Source organism: Narcine bancroftii, chromosome 11 (genome assembly GCF_036971445.1).
Source record: "Narcine bancroftii isolate sNarBan1 chromosome 11, sNarBan1.hap1, whole genome shotgun sequence".
NCBI classification, from domain to species: Eukaryota; Metazoa; Chordata; class Chondrichthyes; order Torpediniformes; family Narcinidae; genus Narcine; species Narcine bancroftii.
The window spans coordinates 9667653-9688566 of record NC_091479.1 but is presented as its reverse complement, the minus strand read 5'-3'; the positions used below and the strand labels follow the sequence as shown (position 1 = coordinate 9688566).

Genomic DNA, 20914 nt, shown 5'->3' with positions numbered 1-20914 from the left:
ACGTCATTTTATTCTGAGGCTGTGAAGTCTGGTCCTGGACACTCACTACTGGAAATATCTCGACGTCCATTCTATCCGGCCCTTTCAATATTTGGTAGGTTTCAAGGACTTTATATTACCTTGGATGCCCTTAGAACAGAGCACAATACAAGTAAAACCATTTGTGTTTGTTGGGTTAGGGCACCAATCCAAACATTGTTGGAAAGGAATGGCGTAACCACTCCAAGTGGATTTCTATTGCAAACAACATGAAATAAATCTGGAAAATTACTTACCTATCAAATTTCTCTCAAATATCAATAATATTAAAAGTATATCTCAATAGTATCAGTTACCAATATTTTTATTCATTCACAAATCGTAAACATCTTTGATAGGCCAATATATGCAGTCCATTAATTGCATACTGGGGACATTTGGTGGGTCTGGAGTTGCATGTGGGCCAGATTGATTAAAGATGATAGTTGTCTTTCCTTGAAGGTGGATTTTGCAACAATCCAGTAAATTCTGATTTATATTTCAAATTTGTTTACTTGCAATAAAGTTCCCTTGCTGGTATGGTGAAATTCTAACACATGGGGAAAGGTGCAAAAAAGGTTACTGGGGCTAGAAAGTCTGAGTTACAAAGAGAGATTGGGACCATTTTTCCCTGGAGCAAAGGAGACCGAGGGGTGACCTTACTGAGGTATAAAATCGAGGGGTATGGACAAGATGGATAGTCAGTCATCTCTTTTGGGGTTGGAGTGAGTGCAGATTTAAGGCGCGAAGAAAAAGATTTAGAAGTGATCTTAATGGTGTGTATATAGAATGACAGAGGAAGCACATACAATTATGGCAGTCAAAAGATATTTAGACAGGTACATGAATAGGAAAAGGTGAGGCTGTGGCGGCTCACCACAAGGCAGGCGAACTGGCTCCGCTTGTAAGCCACGTGGCGGGGCAGCCGGCCAAAAGGCGCCGTCGGGGGCGTGGGGCGGGGAGTGTTTCCCTTCCTTCCAGCTTGGGGCTCAGAAACCTGCGCTTGGGGACCACGTGATGCCCGGATGACGTCAGTGCCCTCCAGCGCGGTTCTCAGCCAGGTCCGGGCTGGGAGTGTAAGTGCAGCCCAGCAGCCCGCAATAAACTAGTCTGCTCACTGAGCTCAATCTGTCTGGTTGCGTGTGTTATTGCAGGAGCAATGTAGCCACTGCTACAAGGCAAACATAAGCAAGTGGCAATAGGTCAGATGGACAGGTTGGATGGGCCAAAGGGACTGGTTCTGTGCTGACCCATTTTCTACTACTTCAGCTTTGAACTGTGGTTGTGAGTAGTATTAAGGGCAATGAACAATTCTTAGATTTGCCATTAGCAGTAGTATTATAAAGACAAACAGGAGACTGTAATTACTGAACCTGAAACCAAACACAATCTAGAGCAGGTCAAACAGCACCAGTGGGAGATAAAGAATGGTCGACGTTTCGAACATAAATAAACCTCATCAGGACTGAGAAAGAGTTCTGGCATGAAGTGTTGAACCATTCCTTCTTTCCCACTGATGCTACTTGACTTGAGTTTCACCAAGCAAACAGTGTGTGAGTCAGTTTTTCTTTAACAATGCAAACGGTCTTTCTCCTTGTATCTCATTGCTTAATAAAACAATTTTATCAAACATTGATTATTAAGAATTGTAAGATAATAAAGCAGCATTTTGCAACAGTGGGCTTGTATCACACTGGCATGGTCAAAAGCTAAATGAAACTTTGGCTGCAGTTTTTCAAAGTCAGATTTATTGTCAGAGTACATACATGACAACACATACAACCCTGAGATTCTTTCAGACTATCTATTTTTTACTTTTTATTTCATGGCCCTAAGATGTCCTAAAATGTTTTACAACCAATTAAGTATTTGTTTGTGTTATGGTTGTCGGAGACCAGTCTAAAGAATATCTTGGTAAAAGTAAAATAATTTCAAAGAGAGCTTGGGGTGATCATAGTTGCAGGTGTCACCTGCACTTTGTGATATTGTTCCATGAAAGTCACCGTATATACTCGTGTAATCGTCCATCCCACGTCATAGTCGACTCTCCCCCCCCCCCTCCTTTTTTGGCCCAAAAATTGGGTGTTTTTGTATGACCGTGTAAAAGTTTACCCCCCCATTTATTTTTGGCCCCAACTGCCCATCTGTCTGACCTCCTGACATCCCAAATGTGGACTTACCACCCGGTCCAGGCCATCTAAGCTCCTGACGCCTTGAATGACGCAGACACTTACTGAGGTCAAAAAGCTCGGCCTGTGTAAAAGTCGACCCCCCCACCCCCACACTTTTTTTGGCCTAAAAAATGGTCCAGAAAAATTTGACGATTAAATGAGAAAATACGGTAGCTGTCGTATAGGCCAGATTAGAAAATGTGAAAGGACTGTTTAAATACCAACTCTTCCCTGCTCTCTAGTATGTCATATTGATAAGCTAGTTTAAAAGGAACTGACTATGACCGTGGCATCACTAGAGTTGGCGTCACCACACCAACATGTGAGTTGGGCTTACAAAAAATGTTTTTGATGTTATACTAACTACAGGGATATTTGAATAAAAAATAATAAATTTCTGCTGAAGTACTGCACAAACATTTTATAGGTCATTTTAGTGTCACCCCCCCCCCCCCCCACCCGATGGTGTTGCCCAATGACGTGATCCGCCAGTGGACTCTGTATCATGGATCATTTCACAAATGTGATGTTGATTATGTTGCATGATAGACCAGATTTCCTGTCTAAGAACATAAATTTTCGAAGTGCAGTGGCATCGTTCATTATGAATGACTTCCAGCTCTGAAGTAAGCAGTGCGGCTTGGTTTTTATTTCCAGTTTTAGAACAATTCGCCAAGGCAGCAAACATTTGAGCTGCAAGGAGTGGGGGGTGGGGGGTGTGAAATGGCAAGAAGTGTCACTGCGTACAACAAGCCCTTTGACCAACTCGTCCATGCCAACCATTATGGTATTCTGGGCAAATCCCATTTGCCTTCCATATCCCTCCAAGCCCCTTTTCACCATTAATGCTCAAATATCTTGATGTTGTTAATGTTTCCTCTGGCAGCTCATTCCAAATGCAGACTGACCTGTTAGTGGAAAAATTGCCTCTCGGGTCCCTCCTAAACCTTACCCCTCTCTCACTTTCAAATATTTTCTTTCCTCTCACATACCTCCTTAAGTAATCCCTATGTGATAAGTAAGGGATTGCTTAAGGTGGGATGTGAGTGGGAAGGGAAGGTTGAGAAGCACTGCTCTAGACCCAATTGTTACTGAAATATTTTGCCTGAGAAAAATTGCCATTGGCCCATTTCCTTTGGAGTCGTGAAACCGTGCACATAACGAGTCCATGAGGGATGATTAAAACAGTGATTTTCAATCGTTTTTTTTCCACTTACATACCACCTTAAGTAATCCCTTACTAATCACAGAGCATAGGGAATACTATGAGGAGAGATTGAGTTGCCTGGGACTGTACTTGCTGAAATTTCGAAGAATGAGAGGGTATCTGAGAGAAATGTACACAATTATGAAAGGTACGGATAAGATAGAGGTAGGTCAGTTGTTCCCATTGGTGGGGAGAGACATGGCCTCAAGATTCAGGGTGGCAGATCGAAGACAGAGATGAGGAGGAACTGCTTTTCCCTGAGGGAGGTGAATCTATGTGACTATTTAAGACCAGGTTGGATAGATTTTTACCTAGGGGAAATAAGGGAGATGATGGAAAGGCAGGGAGGTGGAGATCAGATCTCATTGAACGGCGGAGCACAGCCAGGATGAGCTGACCTTGCTCCTAGTTTCTCATGTTCTCTCTCTCATCTTTGCAGTTGAGAGCGAGATGTCTATTTTTGGAGGTCTTTCTGGAGTCTTTAACCCCGAATTTAACCACTGATGCGTCATCTTTGCGGATTCTGAGTTTATTTTCCAATCTACATTCTCTTGCCAAAGGACAGTGGCTCCACCACCAACCACTTCGCCCTCTCCCTTTCCCTCCATCCATCTGTCACTTCACCCCTCTGCGATTTCTGCACAAATAAACTCGGAGCAGCCCCTTGCACCTTGTAGAAATTCCGTGGCTGAACCTCTGGACCTTTTAATTGCAACCTCAAGCAGCCCAGAAATGAACCAGCCCTGCTGCTCTGAGCTGGTCTCCAGGCGGTGCAGAACCTCCACGTGTTCCTTGTGGTCACTTCTGACATGAAGCGTGAACGCACCCAACACAAAGTCACTCTTCCTCGTTCTGGTAGGAACACAGTAGCAGTAACACATTCTGGCAGAGGAAGGAGCCCAACCAAGAATTCCACCACCGCTTCTCCCCATTCATTATGACTCGTCTCCGATTTAAGGACGCTTTTTGGGTGAGTGCATTTCGCTCTACACGTTTCAAGGCGCCCACCTAACTAGTGCTTCTCAAACTCCTCCACACACCACAGCCCATCTCTGCCATCCTATGCCTGTGTTAAGTAAGGGATTGCTTACGATGGTCTGTGTGGAGGGGGAGGTTAATGCGTTCATGGGAGAGTTTGTTCTATTTTCACGCTCACTTTGGTTTCAACTTCAGCCAGGGCTTTTCAACCTTGATTCCCCCCACTCACGAACCGCCTTAAGAAGCTACAGAGCATCTGTGACATCCTGTGCCGTGGGCTCTCTGTGATCTGTAAGGGATTAGAAGTATGTGAGGGGGGAGTAGGAGTGGTGGGGGGAGTAGGAGTGGTGAGAGGTGGGGGTGAGGGGGGAGTAGGAGTGGTGAGTGGTGGGGGTGAGGGGGGAGTAGGAGTGGTGGGGGGAGTAGGAGTGGTGGGGGGTGTAGGAGTGGTGGGGGGAGTAGGAGTGGTGGGGGAGTGGGGGGAGTAGGAGTGGTGGGGGGAGTAGGAGTGGTGAGAGGTGGGGGTGAGGGGGGAGTAGGAGTGGTGAGTGGTGGGGGTGAGGGGGGAGTAGGAGTGGTGGGGGGAGTAGGAGTGGTGAGTGGTGGGGGTGAGGGGGGAGTAGGAGTGGTGGGGGGAGTAGGAGTGGTGGGGGGTGTAGGAGTGGTGGGGGGAGTAGGAGTGGTGGGGGGAGTAGGAGTGGTGGGGGGAGTAGGAGTGGTGAGTGGTGGGGGGTGAGGGGGGGAGTAGGGAGAGGGGTAGTAGAAAGGTTGAGAACCATTGCCTAACTTTGTGTTATGACCCAGACCACTTTCTCTCTTAACACGTGTGGAAATATAGAAGCTTTTGGCCAATAAGCAGCCATTTCACCCCCAGTAGGTAACTAATTTGAAGGAGTGCATTTGCACAGCCCTAAACAACAGAGAGGCCGTTTCCCAAATCGCCAGCCGGGGTATTTTGCACCGTTTCGTCGCGACTTTCAACCCACTGAATTTGTATCATCTGGTAATTAACAATTGAGGTCAATTGGTCCAACTGAAACTGGCCACTGAAAGAGAAGTACTGAGAAAGGGCAGGCGACAGTAGCTGAGTGTCTCTCGAGTCCTGAGGTCCCTTTAGCCCCGAATAAACAAGCATCTTTATCGGTGCGTCCCTAATCTCCGTGTGATTTCTACATAGTCCACCCACTCTGGTACTGAGCAACAAGTTGCGTCCCAACCCTCGCATCTGGGCTGCCTTTCTTTTAAGCAGGTAAGGTAGGGTTAATGGGTAAGTTTGCTGTCCGGAGAACGTTGGGGCGTGACTGTAACTGCGAATATTTTTCTCCTCTGGTGGCGCATTGTGTTACTTTATACTGTGTGAAATACACTGTGATGGTAGCGAAAACACAGAAGTTCTGGAGGAACAACTCAGCAGGTCCCTCAGCCCCGAAACAATCCCTGTGGCTTTCAAGCTTTTTCTTTCCACTCATGCATCACTTTAAGTAATCCCTGTGTCACGGGTGCTCTGTGATGAGTTAGTGAGTGGAAAGAAAAAGTTTTAATGGTACCTAACTGACTCTTGATGTGTGCAGTTTCATAACTCCACAGGAAATGGCCCATTGATAAAATATTTCAGTAACCATTGGGTCCAGCGTCTCAACCTTCCCCCCCCCCCCCCCCTCCACTCACATACCACATTAAGTTTTTAATCTCTTACTAATCACGGAGCACCAATGGGGTTGGGAATACTTAAAGTGAAAAGAAAAAGGTTGCGAACCACTGCTCCATCCTGTCCTCTTATCCAAATGATACCTTTTGTCTGTTCTGTACTCCTCCCCCTTCCTTTCTTCCTTTATTCCCCAGCCTTTTATCACAGCCGTCTGCTTGCCTTCTATTCATACCTTGTCTGGCTCGGGCCTTAAACGTTGGTAATATTTCTTTACCTCCTATGGACGCTGTGAGACCTGCTGAGTTCCTCCAGTCTATCTGTGTTACTTTATACTTCTTGTCAAGGCTCCAGATCGGAGACCATTCCGATGAAGAGTGGAGCTAAACGCCAGTAAAGAGGTCAGAGCGATTGACTTCAACATCAGGCAACGTTTGACTGAGCATTGCATCAGTGAGTGGTGGTAAAACTGAAGTCAATGGATGTAAAAGTTTTTTTCCTGTTAGCAGAATCTGCAATATGACTAGCTCTGTGTGGTGAATGTCTGCCAAGCTGCCTGTCTCCCCTCTGGAGAGCCTTGCTGTACGAACATTGGCTGTGGATGATCTCTACTGTTAAGGACACTCCCCTTGGGTATAACTGTGTCTGCATCTATTGTCTTTCATTATTGTACCATGAGTTTCTGCTAATAAAAGCCATGATTATTGTTCGACCACGTCGTCTTTGTCGACTTCATCGACTGGTCCTTCAATTTTATGAGCAGAAATGGATGCAGGACTCAAGCCAGGGCGGCTGATAATCGACCAGTCTGCCCCGAGGGCCAGAGAAATTTTCAACCACTGGATTGTTTGTTTCGATTACTACCTGGCTCGAAACAACGTGGCCGATGAGGCGATACAGTGGGGCCACCTGAACTCTCTGCTGGGTGAGGTCCCTTTCGCCGTAACGCAAGGAGCTACCACTCTGGCTATAGCCCGGGAATGTCTGACTGCTATGCAGCGCCATGGAATGTGGTGCTTGCTCGACACCAGTTGCTGACTAGATGCCAGAAACCCGGGGAAAGTGATGCTGCCTGTGCACTGGCTCTCGACTCACTGGCAAATGAAGGTGATGTCAGGGCAGTCAATGTGCAACAACCCCGCAATGCCTTGAAGCTGGATGCTTTAGTCAGCGGGATTGACTCCAGTTACATCTGACAGAGGCTGCTGGAGACGGGAGTACTGACACTGTACCCCTAAGAGATCTGGCCTCCCCTGGTTCGCCCCTTCCTCGCACCCCTACTCAGAGTGAGCCTGAGAGGTTGGGCTCACCCCCCTCAGCCTGTGACCCCTAGTAAGCTTTCAGATGGCCATGCTGAGGCACCACTGCCTCATGCTGGCGATTCTGGAGCGTGTCCAGATTTAGCAGGGGTCTTCAAAATAATTCACTTGTGATCGGAAACTAAATTTGCGGTGCTGCAGAGAAACAAACAATTCTTTGAAGCTCCAAAATGGATCCAAATCGGTGGCATGGTTGGCGTAGTGGACAGCACACCGCCGTTAGTGCCAGCGATCGGACCGGGGTTTGAATCCCGTGCTGTCTATAAGGAGTTTGTACATTCTCCCTGTGTCTGCGTGTGTTTTTTCTGGGGGCTCCAGTTTCTTACCACTGCTCGAAATATACGGCGGGGGTGTAAATTAAGGAGCACAGACTTGTGGGCTGAAATGGCCCTGTTACAGTGCTGTCTGTCTAAATTTAAAATAGTTTTTATGCGTCTATATTAAACATTGACTCCGTATTTGTTAGGGTGTGCAGAGATGCAACATTACTAAATACTCGCTCTCTTTTAATACTCATCTTTTCCCTTTCAGTTCAGTTACAGCAGAATCAAATCTCTCCCTCTCTTCCCCCCCCCCCCCCGCCCCACCCCATGATTTGAACAGTTCAGTTTGAAATCTTCATTTTTTTAAAATTGAGAAACAATGTGAATTGCAATGTCTCCTCCTTGCTGCAGCAGATGATAGGGGTAAACAGTTAACTTACAGGATAGAAAGACAATAATAATCAGACTTATTGTCCGAGTACATACATGACATCACATACAACCCTGAGATTCTTTTCCCTGCAGACCAGGCAGAATTTCCACTTTTTGGAAGTGCAAAAAATATCCTTTTTTAAACCAATTACAAATGTAAACAAATTGTACAATGCAGAGAGAATTTTTAAAAAAATCAATGAAGTGGACAAGTAAGAGGCCTGAAATGAGTTCCTGAATGAGTTTGTTGTTGGGGAGTCTGATGGTGGAGGGGGAGTCTGATGGTGGAGGGGGAGTCTGATGGTGGAGGGGGAGCAGCTGTTCCTGAACTTGATTTGATTTCTTCAATAATTTTCCAATGCCTAGATTCTAAATAGCAACAGGTCAAACATGTTCCTTATAAATATTAGAAATGGTAAGTAGTGGATGATGTAGAAGCGTGCTTGACTGGCAGCCCATTCACACCCTCCATCACCAATCTACAGACTACAAAAATGCATTATAGTTATTCACCATGACAGAGCTTGCCAAATCTTTTTTCTTTTCACGACGAAGGAGAACATTGGCAACGTGCAGGGGAGCACCACCACCTGCATGTTCCCCTCCAGGCTGCACACTATCTTGACATGAGAATTATATCCATCCTTCATGGTCATTGGGTCTGAATGCTGGAACTCGCTCCTCAACGCACTGTGGAGGCCTCCTCATCAGAATACTCCCAATGATTCCAGAAGACAGATTGCTACCACTTCCAAGGGGCAGTTCTAGTTCTAGTCTAATCCTGGAGGAACTCAGCCAGTCTCACAGCATAGGAGATAAAGATATACCATCAATGTTTCGAGCCTGAGCCGTTCTTCAAAGTGTTAGTCAAAAATGAGAGAGGTGGGTTAGGGAGGGGGAGAATGGGGTGGGGGTGGGAAGGAGCCCAGACCCACAAACAAGAGGTGTTAATTAGATATGATAAGAGGAGAGGTGAGAATTGATTTTTGGCTCTGTGAAAGGAGACAGAGGGAAAAGGGAAGAGAGAGAGAGATCTGGGGGAAAGAAGATGGAGGGCAGGTTTAACAGAAACCAGAAAAATCAATATTGATGCCATCTGGTTGGAGGGTGCCCAGATGGAAGGTAAGGTGTTATTCCTCCAATTTGCGAGTGGTCTCAGTCTGACAGGTGACAAAGGCATGGACAGACGCGTCAGCAAGGTTGTAGGGGTGGCAGCTATATGAGGTCACTCCCAACATGATAGAAAATCTCAACTAGGTTATTGATCCATTTATTAAGGTTTCGTTTAGTCTCATGCAATAATACATTAAAAATATAATATATCTGATATACTTTAACTTCTCCCCGCTATAAGGCAGACAAAGAGTCACCATTAATATTGCCTGGTGCCTATTCTTCTTTGGCTTGGCTTCGCGGACGAAGATTAATGGAGGGGTATGTCCACGTCTGCTGCAGGCTCGTTTGTGTTTTAACCAAGATGCGCGGTTTGAGGCGGTGGTCAATGTGGCAGGCACCAAGAGATTTCTTTAGGCAGTCCTTGTACCTCTTCTTTGGTGCACCTCTGTCTCGGGGGCCAGTGGAGAGCTCGCCATAGAACACGATCTTGGGAAGGCGATGGTCCTCCATTCTGGAGACGTGACCTACCCAGCGCAGTTGGATCTTCAGCAGCATGGATTCGATGCTGTCGGCCTCTGCCATCTCGAGTACTTCGATGTTGGTGATGAAGTCGCTCCAATGAATGTTGAGGATGGAGCGGAGACAACGCTGGTGGAAGCGTTCTAGGAGCCGTAGGTGATGCCGGTAGAGGACCCATGATTCGGAGCCGAACAGGAGTGTGGGTATGACAACGGCTCTGTATACGCTAATCTTTGTGAGGTTTTTCAGTTGGTTGTTTTTCCAGACTCTTTTGTGTAGTCTTCCAAAGGCGCTATTTGCCTTGGCGAGTCTGTTGTCTATCTCGTTGTCGATCCTTGCATCCGATGAAATGGTGCAGCCGAGATAGGTAAATTGGTTGACCGTTTTGAGTTTTGTGTGCCCGATGGAGATGTGGGGGGGCTGGCTGATGGAGGACCTCAGTTTTCTTCAGGCTGACTTCCAGGCCAAACATTTTGGCAGTTTGCGCAAAACAGGACGTCAAGCGCTGAAGAGCTGGCTCTGAATGGGCAACTAAAGCGGCATCGTCTGCAAAGAGTAGTTCACGGACAAGTTTCTCTTGTGTCTTGGTGTGAGCTTTCAGGCGCCTCAGATTGAAGAGACTGCCATCAGTGCGGTACCGGATGTAAACAGCGCCTTCATTGTTGGGGTCTTTCATGGCTTGGTTCAGCATCATGCTGAAGAAGATTGAAAAGAGGGTTGGTGGTAGAACGCAGCCTTGCTTCACGCCATTGTTTATGGAGAAGGGTTCAGAGATAAAGATAAAGAGAAGTAAAAGGCATAGGTTTCAAATTAAATTTACGTGTAACATTAAATATGCTCAATATAATAACAGTGAACTACTGGATTATTCTTAAACGATCTGGCTCACTAACAGCCTACTGAGAGGGAGGTTTGCTATCCTTGTGCAGTTTGGCCTCTGTGAGACTCTTGGTTGACACTTATCGAGCCTGTGAAATGAAATGGCTGAGCAAGTCAGGTTGGGGTTGATCAATGAATTTCTGCCATGCCAGCGATCCATATACAGGATCTTGTAAATGAACAATAGAGGGGGGAAAAAAAATCCTGTTGCACAAGATGGAGAAAATTTGAAAATCAGGATCATAATTTATCACCATGAACGTGTCACAAAATGTGTTGTTTTGCGGCAGCGTCACAGGGCAAAAATTTATATCAACCATCTTACAAAATAAATGAAAACAGTGCACAAAAATTCAAAGTACGGCAGTGTCTGGGGTTCATTGATCATCCAGGAATCTGATGGCAGAGGGGAGGAAGCCGTCCTTGTGCTGCTGGGTGCTGCGTCTTCAGGCTCCTGTACCTTTTTCCCGACGTTAGCAGAGTGAAGAGGGCATGGCCTAGGTGGTGGGGGTCCTTGAAGAGTGAAGTCTGGTGCCTGTGATGTCGCAGGCCGAGTTAACAACCCTCTGGAGTTTTTTTTTGTCCTGAGCTTTGGCACCTCCGTACCAGGCAATGATGCAATCAGCCAGAATGCTCTCCACGGTACAGCTGTAGAAGTTTTCGAGAGTCTTTGGTGACCTGCCGAATCTCCTCAAACACCTCACAACGTATAGCCGCTGGCGAGCCTCGTTCATTATTAACAGTGGTAAATTAGTTTTTTAATAAGTCATGGGTGGGGAAGGAAACCAGAAAATTTGAATTACAATATTTAATAGGTCTGACAATAAGTGAAACCAATAGTGCCTTTGTAGCTCTGGTGAACCGACCCTTCTCATTCAGGGCTTAACTCCCAATAACCTGTTATGCATCTTCAGTGTTTTCTTCTGCACAAAACAAAACAATCTCAATTTTTCCCCCAAAATTTGCTCAGAACTCCAGATTGTCCATTTCCAGCCACATCCTCCCCAATATAATCATGTTTCTGGCAATGTGATGACTGGCCTGTACATTGGACTTGAACTGAGATCCACCACTTCCTCAATGCTTCCAAGCACACTTCACTTGTGAATCTGTGAGAGACATGAACTGCATCCGGTGCTCCTGTTGTGGCCTTCTCTACATCAGAGAGACTGTACGCAGACAGGGAGATCCCTTCATTGAGCCCCTTCGCCCTGTCTGCATCAGTGGCTAATCATTTCAATTCTGACATGATTGTTCACGGTCTCATGCACTGCCAAACCAAGGTCACCCGTAAATTGGAGGAGCAACATCTAATCTGTCTGGACCCTCTCTTCCCCTCTGTCTTTTTTCCTCCAACTCCTTTCCTCTCCCTTCACAGAGGCCCCCCCCCCCACCCCCGGCTTGCTGATGTACCCTCCCTCCCTCATACACCTATTACTCCTGCCTGTGGGACTGTGCTCCTCCCCCCACCATTTTGTTCTGGCGTCTGCCTCCATTTTGCTCAGACCTTGATGAAGGGCTTAAGCCTGAAACTTTGGTTATGTATCTTTATCTTTGCTACAAAAAGCACCTGCTGAATTTCTCCAGCATTGTGTTTTTACTGCAATCACGGGATGTCGGCAGACTTTGGTGCTTTGCATGAGACCATGGACAGACATGTCGGCAAGGGAATGGGGTGGGGAATTGAAATGGGTGGCCACTGGGAGATCCACACTGTTGCGACGGACAGAGCAGAGGTGCTCAACGAAGCAAGGGGGAGGAGAAGAGGAGGGAGGAAGGGGCAAGAGGAGAAGCACAGGCAAGAAGTTAGAGATGGATTCAGATGGGAGGGTAGAAGAGATATGGGGGACAGGGTCTCGGATCAGGAGTGAATTAACACCACGTTTTTTTTCTCAAGTACCATTATGACGTTCTTGAATTGTACCCAAAATATAAGGGGGATAAATAAATAACACGGACACTGCCTTCTGGATGTGACACCCATAAAACCCTGCTCGAGTATGGGTTAGGAAGGATGTCTTCACTCTCCCAGCTGTTTAATTATGCTTCACTGGATTGGGCAATATAAATGCTGAGGCTTTACTGACATGAACTAGAAACATTTGATTTCAAGCAACAGGTGATTTACCAAAATATATATTTTGCGTAATGTTTATTAATTTAAAATGCTTTTTAAAATTGTGTTTAAGAGGGCATTGGGGGAAAAAAGGGGAAAATGTCAATTCTTTCTTGCAAAAGTGTTCTTTTTAATGTTGTATGTACAATTTCCCATGTCATCAACTTAGAGCCAAAATTTCACTATTTGTTCTTTTTTTCTCCTTTGTTTTTAATCTGGACTATTTTAAGAGAAAGCTGAATATTAATAGAAAATACTGTACAGATATGCATCCTTTTGTTGCAGTTAGCACAACGCTATTACAGCCCCAGAGACCCTGGTTCGAATCCAGCGCTATCTGTAAGGAGTTGTACATTCTCCCCATTATCTGCGAGAGTTTTCTCTGGGTTCTCTGGTTTCCTTTCCACCCGTCAAAAAAGACGGGGGCTTGTCAGCACGGGCTCATAGACCGGAAGTGCCTGTTACCGAACCGTATGTCTCAATTAATTTAAAAAAAAATTGAACCTGCCCAGGAACTGTAATTTGAGATGATACACGTTACTTCAGCTGTCAGGAAATGATAGTGTTAAACTTAAACCTCCTGTAGCAAGTGAACAACAAGGGTTATGTATCAGAGTTTGTCTTTATGCCGGACTGTGATATGGAGTTAAAATTAGGGAGAGCTCAGAACTGGCTGATCCCCTTCATAAATTGTTATTGTACACATCTAAACCATGCCTAGCTCAATGCTATCACCTCTCTATAATGTGATCATATTTTGTAATTCCATTAACATGCCATTGGTTTGACCAAGACCTCGTACCAGACTGACAGCAAAATAGAAGCACTTTGAGGGAATGGATAAAGGAAGATCACATGAAATAGGAGCAGGATCAGGCCATCTGGCCCTTTGAAGGTGCTCTGCCATTCAATGAGCTCGTGGCTGATCTGATGATAGACTCATCTCCACCTACTTGCTTTTTTTCCCTCATATCCCTTACTTCCCCAACTATGTAAAAATCTATCCACCCTTGCCTTAAATATATCTACTGAGGTCACCTCCACTGCTTCAATGGGCAGTGAATTCCATAGATTCATCTCCCTCTGGAAAAAGCAGTTCCCCCTCATCTCTGTCCTATATCTGCCACCCTGGATCTTGAGGCCATGTCCCCTAGTTGTGATCCCTCCCACCAATGGAAATAATTTGCCTACCTCTATCTTATCTATGCCTTTCATAATTTTATACATTTCTATAAGATCCCTCTCCTAAGTTCATTGGAGCTAAAGTGCAAGCCTCAATGGGAATGAAGCAATCTTGACTTTCTTATCCAAATGCCACAAAGACCACCTCAACTTGGATATTTCACGCATAACTTGTGAAGCTCCTTTGCAATGATGTGGACGGCGCTCAATACTGCATAAGCACAACCAGGTAAAAATTGTGATAAATTTCCAATCAGGGTGGAAGGAATGGAACACTCAATTGATTTCCAACCATCTTAATGATGCTAAGTTTTCTTTTTGAAGAATAATTGGTGTAGAATGAAAAGATTATTTTTCAAATGGGTTTGACTCATTGATATTTGCACTTGTGGAAAATATTTATATGAAAAGTCAGACTAACGAATGAAGTAAGTGAGAAGAGGTAATTAGTTGTTCGCCTCCCACAAACTGATTTCATTACTGGAATTAATACTTTTTGCCACTTTGATTTCTATTTTTGTTTCATTTCATTCTGCTTTGGGTTCCTGCCCCTCCTCACCACTATTTCAATATTAAGAATTTGGAATTTTGCTTGGATCTCAATCCACTTGTCATCCAGTTGTATGTTGACTAGGTGAAGAATGGCCAACTTTGTATGACTGGAGACATTGACAATTTCTCTCATCGGGTCCCTTCCCATTCCTTTTAAGGACATTTGATTAACATGTTTCAAGTTAGATTGGACTGCCACCTCCAATTATCCAGTTTGTTGCTCTGGTATCTGACACCTATGGGGATTGGTAAATGAATTGGTAAGTGAATTTCTGGTTGCTTGAGATTGTGTGTTGCGTGGATTGGCAAACTAGCAGTGAGGCGCGCCAATTTTAAACGTCCATATTTTTTTACTTATTTATTTTCCACATTTCTTTTTGCTGATCGCTTGAGGTTGCCGGTTGCTGGAATTCCATATAACAGGCTTTGCTGTATTGTGATTGAACTTTGAACTGATATTCTGTAAAATGAATAAAGACATTTTGTCCAGGAATTGAATGTAATTTTAAAAAAAAGCATCCAGATCTCTATTCAAATTTTTTTGCTCAAATATATACCAAATATTTGACATTTTAAATTAAAAAAAAATTTAGACATATAGTGCGGTAGCAGGCCATTTCGGCCCACAAGTCTGTGCCATCCAATTGACCAAGAACCCCAATACATTTCAAACGGTGGGAGAAAACTGGAGCCCCCAGGGAAAACCCACACAGACATGGGGAGAACGTACAAACTCCTTACAGACAGCGTGGGATTCGAATCCCGATCACTGGCAAAGTAAAGTGAACCGTGCTGCCCTATTTACATCTTCTCAATTCAAAATGAAAGATTGAATGTCTGGATTTATCAAATAATGTTTGTGTGTTATTAATTAGCATGAGACTAATGGAATTGGACGGTTTGCTCCGTACAAGATGCTTGTGGTTTGTGGATCTTTCTGTGTGAGATCCTTGTTTGGATTCTGGTTCAATACGATTAAAGTCATTTTCCTGGCTCAACTCTAAAATGATCTTGGTCAAACTTGATTGCAAAACTACTCCCAAAGGCACACAAAATTGGCACTTCTCAAACCAAAGGCTGGTTAATGTAGGAAATTATTTTGAAGATAATGTTTTAATTTCTCTTCAGAAATTTCTCTGTTTCTCATTACAAATTATTTGGTTTCCACTTCACTAATCAGACACTACCACTCATCCATCTGGATTTGGATCCAGCCATTGAGGTATAAGGTAGCACCATGTTCTCCAAATAAATTGGAAGTAATGTGGGTTTACTAGATCTTCCTGTTGCTTGCACTAATAGAGCCTTCATTTTCTTGTAGCTGCCTAAAAAAAAAACAGAATGAATTCCTCTTGCCCATGAGGAACTAACTTGTGGCTTAAAAATAAAAGTGATTTCATAATCTTTGCATGAATCACGCAAAATGTACATGAGGAGGCCATTTGGCCCCTCTAGTGAGTGCCATTCTGAACCTGTTCCCCTGTGTCTTCCCAATGCTCTTTAAATGTGTTCAGGCTTTCCACTCCACTTGCTTGGTGCTGTCCCCTCCTCCAATCTCCACCTATCATCTCCTGCTGCCTTTGCGACCAAGCCTCTTCTTCTCCCCCCCCCCACCCCACTCTTTTGTTTGGACACCTGCCAACAGTTTTCTATACTTTGATGAAGGGCTCAAGCCCAAAACGTTGGTTCTGTATTTTTTAATCGTTTGCTTGATAAAGGACACTGTTTGGCCTGCTGAGCTTCTCCTGCATTTTGTGATTTTATTTCCTGCCCCACTGTGCTTTTCAGTCCATGAGTTCCAGACCCCTACCCATGTCAATGTGTTTCCTTTCTCCTTGCCCTTCCAATCCATCTTTGGCACTTTACACCTTTGCACTATGAACCTTTCTGCTGAGAAAAATGAGTTCTTGCGATTTATTCTCTCTCGGCTGTTCATAGTTTTATACACCTCCAATTCATTCTCCTCTCAGACACCCTTATCCAATATTTCCTCGTTGTTACAATTTTCTAACCCAAGCCACATTCTTAAAAATCACTTTTGCAGCGACTCCAGTGCATTCTTCGTACAATGCAGTGGGTAGAACGTTATCCACTAATCCAGCTGAGATGTAATTAGTCTTGGATACAGTTCTAGCATAATTTTTGAGGGGGGGAAGAAAGAGGGAAATTATGCTACTTTATAACATTTATTACCAAGTGCTGAGCCCTTTAGATCCCTATTTATAAAACTTCTCCAGTCACACCAACACCCAATTACCCTTTGCTTCCTTCCACCATCAATTTTCGATTCAATTTGCCACTTTCTCTGGGATCTCAATGGACTTTTACTTTTCACATCGGCCTTCCATGTGGAACCTTGTCAAAACACTTACTAAAATGAATACTCCATAAATTGCACTTCCCCAATAGACTCTTCCATTTTTCATCATCGTGTTAGTCAGACGTGACCTGCCCTCAACAAATCCATTAGTTTGTCTTTTTGATCAACATCAAAGTTAAATGAACAGATTAATTAATTGGTGTCTCTCTCTACCTTGCGATAAACATTGATGCCACGTATTTGTAACCCTTTAAGCCAGTGTTGCCGCAACTGTAGCCAGCGACAACGGGAAAATTTGTAGTCTTGTAGCAGCGCTATGGCACCACTACAACTCTCTGAAGGCATCGAACCGGCCATGTGATGTCAGCGCGTGTTGAGCATGTGATTCTGGCTTTTAAAAGGTTGCGGGGGTGATGGAGTAAATCTGTTGATTCATTCTAGAAATGCCTTGTGTGGTTTTTTTCGTCGTGTCCACTGCGATTTCAATGACCACAGCCTGAGCTTCCGTAGTTTCCTCCCTTTTTTTAAAATCACCTGGTCTTTGTATAACCTGGGCCTGGGGGTTTATCTATTTTCAAAGCATGTCAGCACCTCTACTTCCTCAGAGTTTGCGCACGTTTAGTATGGCACCAAAAGCCCTGGCAAATTTCTACAGAGGAAAGTGTGCTGACTGGCTGCATCACAGTCTGATATGGGGACACCAATACACCTGTTCATAAAGCCCTCCAAAAGGTAGTGGACACAGCCCAGGACAAGTAGCAGCAATCATCAAGGATCCACACCACCCAGCACACGCTCTGTTCTCGCTGCTGCCATCAGGAAAGAGGTATTGGTGCCACAAGACTCGCACCACCAGGGCCAGGAACAGCTGCTCCCCCTCCACCCTCAGGCTCCTCAACAACAAACTCAATCAGGGGCTCATTTAAGGACTCATTTATTGATTTAAAAAAAAATCTCTTTGTATTGCACAGTTTGTTTACATTCATTATCTGTTTACAGTTCCTTATTTGTTTACATGTATCGCTGTGTACATTTTTTAAAAATCTACCCATAAGTGGTAAGAGGTACAAGGACTGCCTAAAGAAATCTCTTGGTGCCTGCCACATTGACCACCGCCAGTGGGCTGATATCACCTCAAACCGTGCATCTTGGCGCCTCACAGTTCGGCGGGCAGCAACCTCCTTTGAAGAAGACCGCAGAGCCCACCTCACTGACAAAAGACAAAGGAGGAAAAACCCAACCCCAACCCACCAATTTTCCCTTGCAACCGCTGCAACCGTGTCTGCCTGTCCCGCATCGGACTTGTCAGCCACAAACGAGCCTGCAGCTGACGTGGACATTATCCCTCCATAAATCTTCGTCCGCGAAGCCAAGCCAAAGAAACCCATAAGTGGTAATTCTGCCTGGACCACAGGAAAAAGAATCTCAGGGTTGTCTGTGATGTCATGCATGTACTCTGACCATAAATCTGAATTCTGACAAACCTCTTGGTATTCGTCTGACCCCATCCAATATTTCACATTTGTTGGCTTAATTATAACATTGGCACCAGTCCCCTCATTTCTGAAAAATATCATTTAAAGAACTTTTGCTACTGGACGCAGGCGATGAACCTCCGAGCTCCCTCTCCAACAGGATGGACAGTGGGAGATCCTTCAGCAGAGGAATTTTAGTTTTCAATGGGGTGGCCCACCAGCACCTTCTCAAAGATGGTTAGGGATGGTTGACCTGGGCTAACTTTACTTATGATGCCTAGATCCTGAAGCATGAAGACACCCAGCACCCAAGGTACTTTTATAGTCCCTACTCTTTTATTAGCTATCCTCTCACATTACTTTAAGAAGCTTTACAGTCATGCGCCACACATCGTCCATTTGGGCAACGTCCGACCGCATAAACATCTGTGATCCCATTAGGTTATAATAGAGTTCAGAAATCCGGATCGGAGAACTGAACGAAGCAAATGAAACTGGACGTAATGAACACAACAGCTTCCTGCACGCAACACTTGTATCTCAGGTCTCTTGTATACAAAGCGATTGCACTGCCAGGCGTATAATGGTACAGTACATATAATGCATATGTCTTATAGTCATAATAAACCCCTATGTTACTGGCTTATGTATGTACTGTACTTTCTATCGTTATTTTAATGTAAACTTTTTCTACTTATAAATAAAAACCATATGCTTTGACTCGTAGGTAGCAGCATCCAATCTTGTGTATCTCGCATCTCTTGGATGTTGTAGCTTTGCTAAGTATATAATATGGTGTTCGCACAACGTCCTATTTCACAGAATGTGGACGCATGACTGTTTTATTTACACTTGGTAGTATCCTCGGTGATGTGCTAGTTTTTAATCTTATTGCACCCAGTTCAGTTCATGTTCTGCCAAATTTCCTAAGCTCAGCTCACCAGCAACTAGAAACACTACTTTTGACTTCCACTCGTGTTTTGTTTTTAAAGCTTGAAAATCAGTCCACATTTTCATTCTAGATTTGTCAGTGACTTCTGGACAGGGTGACTCAGCTTAAGGACATGTGAATGATGGCAAAGCATTGTTTTCTGCCCCAAGTCCAGGGACTCCAAGAATTTTGAGAAACCAAGCAAAAAAGAAGTGAATTGGTTATCAAATTGTGCTCTGTTGAATCCCGGAGCAAGGGTAAATATATTACTTCTCTAGCCTTTCACCATCCTACGCTCCCAGGGACCTCAACCACTCTAGCCTGTCAGTGTTCAACTTGCAAACAGCTGCTCTTCCCTTTGCCTGCTTTTTGAGTTGGGGGGGCTGCATCTCTCATTCCTGACTTCAAGCTCGTTTAGGCCTGATGGAAGATTGTGATCTGGGTGGCACCATTGGATGAGAACGTTGGATGTGGCCCAATCGGCGCAGTGTGTGGCATGCTTCCTCAGGGCAGTGGTGGTCAATGGGTAATGTGTGGGAAGTCTTGCTGTTGTAGAGAGTAGCACACCTTATAGAAGAGGTGAGGATGGGGAAGGAAAGTCACAAGAGCTAAAGAGCTCCATAGCATGGAAACAGGCCCTTCAGCCCAACAAGTCCATGCCAACCAAGCTAGACCTATTTTCCTGCATTCACGCCATAGCCATCTAAACCTTTCCTATCCATGTATCTGTCAAAATCTCTTTTAAACATTACAATTGTCTCTGCCTTTATCAATTCCTCTGGTAGTGTATTAAGTTGCTGGGGGCTGTTGTTTTACAGATATTGTGACTTCTGAGCTGTCTTTGGCTGTGTTTCTAATGAAACTCCACCTATGGGTTAAAGCACTTTTGATTCTCTACATGATACTTGGTTGAAAGGTCAAGGAGTTTACCCCAGTGTTTTACAGTGCATGGTATATACATATTTACAGTAAATGCTATCTACATATTTTCTGAATGCACCACGGTTGTCGGTAGAATCACAGACGGCAATAGGGAAGTGCACAGGAGGGAGATAGACCAGGTAGTTGAGTGGTGTCACATCAACACCCTTGCAACTGAATGTTAGAAAACCAAAGAGATGATTGTGGACTTTGGGAGACATGATCCAGTCCTCATCGAGGGGTCAGCAGTGGAGAGGGTCAAGGACTTCAAATTCCTGGGTGCCAACATCTCTAAGGATCTGTCCTGGAGCCTCCATGTCAATGCAATCATGAAGAAGGCTCGCCAGCGGCTATTGTATGTAAGGAGTTTGAGGAGAATCTGAAGACTCTCAAACTTCTACAGGTGTACTGTAGAGAGCATTTGGTTTAGTTACATCACTGACTGGTATGGAGATGCCAACCCTCAAGATGAGAAAAAACTCCAGAGGGTTGTTAACTCAGCCTGCGACATCATAGGCACCAGATTTCACTCCATCGAGGATATCTACAAGAGCCAGTGTCTTAAGAAAGCAGCCTTGATCCTCAAGGACCCTCACTACCCAGGCCGTGCCCACTTCACTCTGCTGCCATCGGGAAAAAGGTACAGGAGCCTGAAGATGAGCTCTCAGTGGCACAAGAACAGCTTCTTCCCCTCCGCCATCAGATTCCTGAAGAATCAATGAACCCACGGACCTTCACTTTGTCTTTTTCTTGCAATTTTAAAATTTATTTTGTAAGGTGATTTATATAAATGTTGGATCTGTGATGCTGCCTGCAAAACAACGAATTGCATGACATGTTCATGACAATAAATTCTGATTCCGATTGATA

General features: G+C 44.6%; 2 protein-coding genes across 10 annotated transcripts in view; one reads left to right on the top strand and one right to left on the bottom strand.

The window, feature by feature from the left end:
• The window catches only part of LOC138745470 (tetraspanin-3-like), a 437564-nt gene that overhangs the window by 275097 nt on the left and 141553 nt on the right, over positions 1-20914 (bottom strand). The gene's annotated exons all lie outside the window — the stretch shown is intronic.
• pstpip1a (proline-serine-threonine phosphatase interacting protein 1a) overlaps positions 2724-20914 on the top strand; it is a 107596-nt gene continuing 89405 nt past the window's right edge. For 3 of the 7 annotated variants that reach the window (XM_069902538.1, XM_069902535.1, XM_069902534.1), the window contains exon 1: positions 4206-4366. In XM_069902538.1, coding sequence (XP_069758639.1) covers positions 4334-4366 — 33 coding nt within the window. In that variant the 5' untranslated portion in view covers positions 4206-4333. Of the gene's footprint in view, positions 2816-4204; positions 4367-20914 lie in introns of those variants that run through there. The other 4 variants (XM_069902537.1, XM_069902539.1, XM_069902541.1 and 1 more) reach the window with 4 other exon arrangements.